This window comes from Neofelis nebulosa, chromosome 10, assembly GCF_028018385.1.
Source record: "Neofelis nebulosa isolate mNeoNeb1 chromosome 10, mNeoNeb1.pri, whole genome shotgun sequence".
In the NCBI taxonomy this organism is placed as follows: domain Eukaryota; kingdom Metazoa; phylum Chordata; class Mammalia; order Carnivora; family Felidae; genus Neofelis; species Neofelis nebulosa.
The window spans coordinates 103,972,124-103,980,067 of NC_080791.1; the positions used below are offsets into that span (position 1 = coordinate 103,972,124).

At 40.5% G+C, this 7,944-nt stretch overlaps 1 protein-coding gene across 1 annotated transcript; it reads left to right on the forward strand.

Annotated features, from left to right (window-relative positions):
- Positions 1–5,745: 5,745 nt before the first annotated feature.
- LOC131488888 (olfactory receptor 4D6) lies at positions 5,746–6,690 on the forward strand. The gene has a single exon (XM_058690737.1). The coding sequence runs from the start codon at positions 5,746–5,748 to the stop codon at positions 6,688–6,690; it is 945 nt and encodes a 314-aa protein (XP_058546720.1).
- Positions 6,691–7,944: the final 1,254 nt, after the last annotated feature.

Sequence of the window (7,944 nt, forward strand, 5' to 3'; positions counted from 1 at the left end):
ATTACTTTGGCTATTCGGGGCCTTTTGTGGTTCCATATGAATTTTAGGATTGCTTGTTCTAGTTTCAAGAAGAATGCTGGTGCAATTTTGATTGGGATTGCATTGAATGTGTAGATAGCTTTGGGTAGTATTGACATTTTGACAATATTTATTCTTCCAATCCATGAGCATGGAATGTCTTTCCATTTCTTTATATCTTCTTCAATTACCTGCATAAGCTTTCTATAGTTTTCAGCATACAGATCTTTTACATCTTTGGTTAGATTTATTCCTAGGTATTTTATGCTTCTTGGTGCAATTGTGAATGGGATCAGTTTCTTTATTTGTCTTTCTGTTGCTTCATTGTTAGTGTATAAGAATGCAACTGATTTCTGTACATTGATTTTGTATCCTGCAACTTTGCTGAATTCATGTATCAGTTCTAGCAGACTTTTGGTGGAGTCTATCGGATTTTCCATGTATAATATCATGTCATCTGCAAAAAGCGAAAGCTTGACTTCATCTTTGCCAATTTGGATGCCTTTGATTTCCTTTTGTTGTCTGATTGCTGATGCTAGAACTTCCAGCACTATATTAAACAACAGCGGTGAGAGTGGGCATCCCTGTCGTGTTCCTGATCTCAGGGAAAAAGCTCTCAGTTTTTCCCCATTGAGGATGATGTTAGCTGTGGGCTTTTCATAAATGGCTTTTATGATCTTTAAGTATGTTCCTTCTATCCCGACTTTCTCAAGGGTTTTTATTTTATTTTATTTTATTTTTTTTTTTTTTACATTTTTTATTTATTTTTGGGACAGAGAGAGACAGAGCATGAACGGGGGAGGGGCAGAGAGAGAGGGAGACACAGAATCGGAAACAGGCTCCAGGCTCCGAGCCATCGGCCCAGAGCCCGACGCGGGGCTCGAACTCACGGACCGCGAGATCGTGACCTGGCTGAAGTCGGACGCTTAACCGACTGCGCCACCCAGGCGCCCCTCAAGGGTTTTTATTAAGAAAGGGTGCTGGATTTTGTCAAAGGCCTTTTCTGCATCGATTGACAGGATCATATGGTTCTTCTCTTTTTTTTTGTTAATGTGATGTATCACGTTGATCGATTTGCGAATGTTGAACCAGCCCTGCATCCCAGGAATGAATCCCACTTGATCATGGTGAATAATTCTTTTTATATGCTGTTGAATTCGATTTGCTAGTATCTTATTGAGAATTTTTGCATCCATATTCATCAGGGATATTGGCCTGTAGTTCTCTTTTTTTACTGGGTCTCTGTCTGGTTTAGGAATCAAAGTAATACTGGCTTCATAGAATGAGTCTGGAAGTTTTCCTTCCCTTTCTATTTCTTGGAATAGCTTGAGAAGGATAGGTATTATCTCTGCTTTAAACGTCTGATAGAACTCCCCTGGGAAGCCATCTGGTCCTGGACTCTTATTTGTTGGGAGATTTTTGATAACCGATTCAATTTCTTCGCTGGTTATGGGTCTGTTCAAGCTTTCTATTTCCTCCTGATTGAGTTTTGGAAGAGTGTGGGTGTTTAGGAATTTGTCCATTTCTTCCAGGTTGTCCAATTTGTTGGCATATAATTTTTCATAGTATTCCCTGATAATTGTTTGTATCTCTGAGGGATTGGTTGTAATAATTCCATTTTCATTCATGATTTTATCTATTTGGATCATCTCCCTTTTCTTCTTTTTCATGCTTTTAAAACATAAAAGTTTCGTATTTTTCATCAAATCTAATCATACTTGGCAAAATGCTTACAAAGTTCTCTATCCCCAAAATTATAAAAATATTTAGTTAAATTTCATTCTAATATTTTAATTATTTTTTGACATTTATATTACTAAGAGGACAAAGTCTTCAGTCTTCTTTTCCCATCAGAAGTCATAAAGTATTATCATTTATTTCAGTTCATAGCATCTACTTCTAAAAACAAATCAAACATTCGAACACAATATTAAGCTGCTTCTTTAGAAAACCTTAATCATCAGTTAAAACTAGAAAACTAACATATCACTTGATCTAGTGAGCTTGCTTCTGGACTTACAGATGCACACGAAAATGTAATTAAAAAATGTTGAGAGCAGCATTATTTGAAAATAGTAATTAGGCCCAACTAGGCAAACTGAAGAGGTTAATGTATGACTTCTGTGACCCTGCACCTCCTGTATGTTCTACAAGCCTGACTCCCAGTGCTACCTACCCACCCCTAATTTCCATATTCCTTCTCTGACCCCTGCCTCGTCAGACTGCTATGCTCACCTGGCTAGCATACCCCCATTCCGGTCTAGCCCACGTGACCAATGCTTATTCTTGATCTGTCCAACTGTCATATTCCTATGAAAACCATTCTCTACCTTAGTAGCCAATGTATTTTCCCATTGCATTCTACAAAGGATTAAGGAGATCTTACAGACACAACAACAAAACACACATAATAAAATAAAATGTAAGTAACTGTTAAGAGACTACACTTGAAAAGGTATGGAGTAGGGGCGACTGGGTGTCTCAATCTTGGTTAAGTGTCAAAATCTTGGTTTTGACAGGGGTCATAATCTTGCAATGGGTGAGTTCGAGTCTCGCACTGACAGTGCAGAGCTTGCTTGGGATTCTCTCTCCCTCTCTGTCTGCCCCTCCCCTGCTCATGCTCTCGAAAGAAAGAAAGAAAGAAAGAAAGAAAGAAAGAAAGAAAGATGGAGTAGGAAATTAAGCCACATATGTTTTTTTTTAAATAATGTTTATTTATTTCTTAAAGAGAGAGAGAGAGAGAGAGAGAGAACAAGTAGGGGAGAGACAGACACAGAATCCAAAGCAGGCTCCAGTCTCTGAGCTGACAGCACAGAGCCCAATGCGGGGCTTGAACTTGTGAACTGTGAGCTCATGACCTGAGCCAAAGCCAGACACCCAACCGACTGAGCCACCCAGGTGCCCCAAACCACATATGTGTTTTTGAGTATATGAGAGTCAAAGGAGGGGGAAATGGCCCAATACTTAGTCTTCATCATCTAAGAGGAAGAATCTCACTGCTTTCCCAGGGAGCTCTCCCTTACCCTTGGATCAAGGACAAATGTTTCCCTGGTTTCCCCTGCGGTCTCAAATCTGGGACACTGAGTAGATCCTGGCCTTAATAAAATCCTAAAGTGGGCTCTTCTTTGTAGCCCACTTTGTATTTCTTGTTACGGGCAATAACATAATCCCAAACACAGAATACCGTTCAAAAAGCATTCTGCTGTTTGTTAGGTGGCAGTAAAAAACACAGAGTGCCAGTTCTAGGCAATGTGTTGTTCCTGGATGCTGTCATACTTAGGATTCCTATTGGATCATACTAAAAGAAACTTTAAAGAAAAAATTCACTTTTCAACAGGAATTAAATGGTTCTAATAGTAGGAATACAAGGAATCTAGGAAAATCAACAGAGAAGTTTATTTAAGAGGATTTCTATAGGCCCCAAACATTCAGGTTAAAACATAAAAATCACCCAAGTATAACAGAATTGGAAAAAGAAACATCAAGAAATATGTTGTTTGCAGAAATATGTTGTTTGATGTTTATTATACTTTTATTTCAAGGAAAGTGCTTGGTTCTTTTTTCATCTAGTGTATTCTCTTCTTTCTTAGCCTATTTCCTTCAGATATAATTTCATTGCAGCAAATACCTAGACTATTTTCTATTGTTGAACCATATTTCAGTCATCCCAACTACTTGAATTTTTAAATTTTATGTGGGATATGAAAGTCCTTGGACATACAGATATTCTTATTGAAAAAAATTTTGTCCTCAGATGGCCAAATATCTGATTTGACAAAAAAATCAAATAAACCTATTTTGCTGTCATACAGAAATAGTAGAAAATCCCTGAAATTGGAGTCATCAACCCTGGTTAAAAGTCTCTATCTTTCTATGAGTTTGACTATTTTAGAATCCACATGTAAGTGAGATCATGCAGTATTTGTCTTTTTGTGTCTGGCTTATTTCACTTAGCATAACATGCTCTACTCACAGAAACAGAATAGAAAGATGGTAATGGGGGAGGGGGAGGAGGAGGTAGGGAAGATGGGACTTAAAAATACTTTATTGTATACTTGAAATGTGTTAACAGGGGTAGATCTTATGTGTTTTCATGACAACAAAAAAACAAGAAAAAAGAATATTTAAAAAAAAATTCTCCATCTTTTACCAAGTCAGACTGATTCTCAAAAAATAAACAATCTTCTCTGCTCACCCCTGAAGTGAGGAGTTTTGGGTTAAGTCACCTCTGCAGCTTTAATGATCAGTTTGTTGGTGATACCTGCATGTGCTCTGAACAATGATTGCAGTTCTTCACGCTATCAAGAGCCCCTGGACCTGGTGAGGTCCAAGTGTCTCCGAGTGCAGGGGGATAGTACTTAAGAGGGCCTGATTCTTCTTTTCCTTTAAAGGAGGAGGTGAGGGGGGCGCCTGGGTGACTCAGTCGGGTAAGTGTCTGACTTTGGCTCAGGTCATGATCTCACTGTCGGTGAGTTCGAGCTCCGTGTCGTGCTCTGTGCTGACAACTCAGAGCCTGGAGCCTGTTTCAGATTCTGTGTCTCCCTGTCTCTCTGACCCTCCCCCGTTCATGTTCTGTCTCTGTCTCAAAAATAAATAAACGCTAAAAAAATTTAATTAAAAAAAATTAAGGAGGAGGTGAGGATTAAGTAGTCAGGCTATTTAATTAACTGCTTAAGCCTTATCTCCCCACTATAATTCTGATAAGCCAAAGTAAGTTCCAGAATCTCTGATCTGGCAGAAATGTTTCAGGGGGAAACTCTGCAGTCTATTAAACAAAAATTATTCACTGGACACTATTTAAAATGGCAAGACAGATTTTATTCAAAACTATTGCAACAGGGGTCAAAACTATTACAATAAAGGAGAGAAATTAAGTTCAACTCCAAATACAAGGACAGTGGGGATTTATAGCCCAGGAGCAGAGTAAGTGGGTCAGTAGGTGGAAAATTACTAAAAGGACACATCAAAGACAAAGGGATCCTTACTAAACTGGCTTAACAGGACTCTTGCAAAGACAAGCCAAAGACTTAGTTACAAGGAGTTATATATCAAAGATCAGGGATGAGACATTTGATCAGATACCAAAGGTAGGGTCTTCTTGCTAAACTGATTTAGCAGGATTCTCAGCAAGGAAAGAATAGAAGGCCAAGGTCAAGGTGCCCAATTAACATTGGTCTTTGTCAAGTCAGAAAAACTACTTGCATCTGAATCCTTGACTTGCCACTCACTAACTTTACAATTGTGCAAATGTGGGCAAGTCATTAACTGCTCTAAACTTCAGTTTCCCTTATATAACACGGAGATGATCATCACCACTCTCTAGACCCCACACAAACATCATAAGAATAAAAATCAAGATATTTCAGGTGAAAGACTTTGGTAAAGAGTAAAGTTCTGCATACATACTCTTGCAGGACAGAAGGCAAGACATAGTCAAATGACCATAGTCCTGCCATCTCCCTCTTTCAGAGGGAAGGCATCAGAGTGTGATGGCTCTTGCTGTCTGCTCAGGGTATTTCCAATAGGAAAGAAGAATCATCAGGATAAAGAATTTCCAGGCCACAAGAGGGGAGACCCTAGCCCAGTTTTTCTGAGTAGTCATGATCTGGATGCTCAAGATAGCCTTAAGACAATATAGGATAAATGATGCTGTCCCTTCATGACACCATACTCCTAACCCTAATGTACCTTCTCCCAAGATAGACATGGAGGAGGGTGGTCCCAACCATGGGCCAGAGCAACCACACCAATGTGAAGGAATTTGTCTTCCTAGAACTCACTCACTTCCAGGAGCTGGAATGTTTCTTGTTTGTGGCCTTTCTTGCTGTATATGTAACCACCACGCTGGGCAATGCCCTCATGGTGCTGACCATCACCTGTGAGTCCCACCTTCACACTCCCATGTACTTTCTGCTGCGGAACAAATCAGTCCTGGACATTGTGTTTTCATCTGTCACTGTTCCCAAGTTCCTGGTGGATCTGTTATCAGAGAGGAAAACCATCTCCTACAATGGCTGCATGGCACAGATCTTCTTCTTCCATTTTGCTGGTGGGGCAGATATTTTCTTCCTCTCCGTGATGGCCTATGACAGATACCTTGCAATCGCCAAACCCCTGCATTATGTGACCATTATGAAGAGAGAGGTGTGGGTGGGCTTGGTGGTGGCTTCCTGGGTGGGCGGTGGTTTGCACTCAATTGTCCAGATAATTCTGATGCTTCCACTCTCTTTCTGTGGCCCCAACATCCTGGATGCCTTCTACTGTGATGTGCCCCAAGTAGTTAAGCTGGCTTGCACCGATACCTTTGCTCTGGAACTTCTCATGATCTCTAACAATGGGTTGGTGACCCTGCTATGGTTCCTCTTGCTCCTGGGATCCTACACTGTTATTCTGGTGATGCTGAGATCTCACTCTGGGGCAGGACGGAACAAGGCCCTGTCCACCTGCACCTCCCATATCCTCGTGGTGACTCTGCACTTTGTGCCTTGTGTCTACATCTACTGCCGGCCCTTCACTACACTGCCCATGGACACAGCTGTGTCCATCAATAACACGGTCATTACGCCCATGCTGAACCCCATGATTTATACCCTGAGGAACCAGGAGATGAAGTCTGCCATGAAAAGACTACACAGAAGGCTTGGACCTTCTGAGAGCAGTAAGCTGGGGTGAGCACTCACACTGAGACCGGAAATCTATGCTCTGCTTTCCTCAAACTGCTGTCCTGGGGCAACAGACTGCTAGCTCATTTGCCAGTCATTTCTGAATATCCTCATAGCCATTCAACTCTCTTCCAGGAAGGATGAGATGAGGCTGAACATGAGCTATTGGGCTTGTGACCTTGGGAGAAGTAGGGGATATAAGGTGAAAATAACCTGATGCTATTTTGGTATAACCTGTGATTCTCGATGCTAACATATTTTCCTTACTTTTACCACCTAAAATATGGAAATGACACTGTCTGTTCACAGGGTTGCCATGAGAATGAAGAATAATAAATGCTAAGAGGGTGGTCATTAGCACTGCTCATGGCGTTAATCAGGCACAGAATCCAGGTTCCCTATTGTCTAGCCCTCTAATCCTAAATATGCATATATGGAAATTATGGATGTGTTTATTTCATGCATGCTCTCTCTGGTGGCTCTGTATTTCCAGTTAATTACTAAAATCATTCCTTGATTTAATATTTTGAGTACAGAATCTTCAATATATTTTACCTAGTAGTGAAAAGAGAAGAAATATTTTAAGTCATGTTTAGTCAGATATATACATGGACAAATCTACGCTTGGACCAAGAATCTCCTGTTCTCAGGTCCATTCTACTAATTTGCCCACTGAAACTAACCTTAAAAGTGCTTGTACGGTTTGGGAATATATCTGCACAAAAGCCACAATGGTTATTTATTTATTTATTTATTTATTTATTTATGTATTTATTTATAATGTTTGTTTTTGAGAGAAAGAGAGAGAGAGAATGCACAGGCAGGGCTGGGGCAGAGAGAGAGGGGACAGAGGATCCAAAGCAGACTCTGTGCGATGAGCAGAGAGCCTGAGGTGAGGTTTAAACTCATGAACGGCAAGATCATGACCTGAACCAAAGTCGGACACTCAACCTATTGAGCCGCCCAGGTGCCCCTGTAATTTAATTTATGTTAACCTAAACTTTCTTTTTCCCTCTCCTCTCCCCATCTCACCTTCAGAGATTTAATAGCTGGAGCAACACTACGGGTTTTGTCTATGTATGCACGGCAAGCAAGACAAGTCGCTTAGAACAGCAACAACAAAAATACCTAAGAAATACCTTTTCACACATTCAGGACCCGTTTTGTGTTCCAGGAGAGGAAAGAAATATATTGCATGCAGGGTCACTTAGGAACAGCCATTGGGTCTGTGTTGTGCTCCACCTCTCTCCTAAGAAAAGGATTC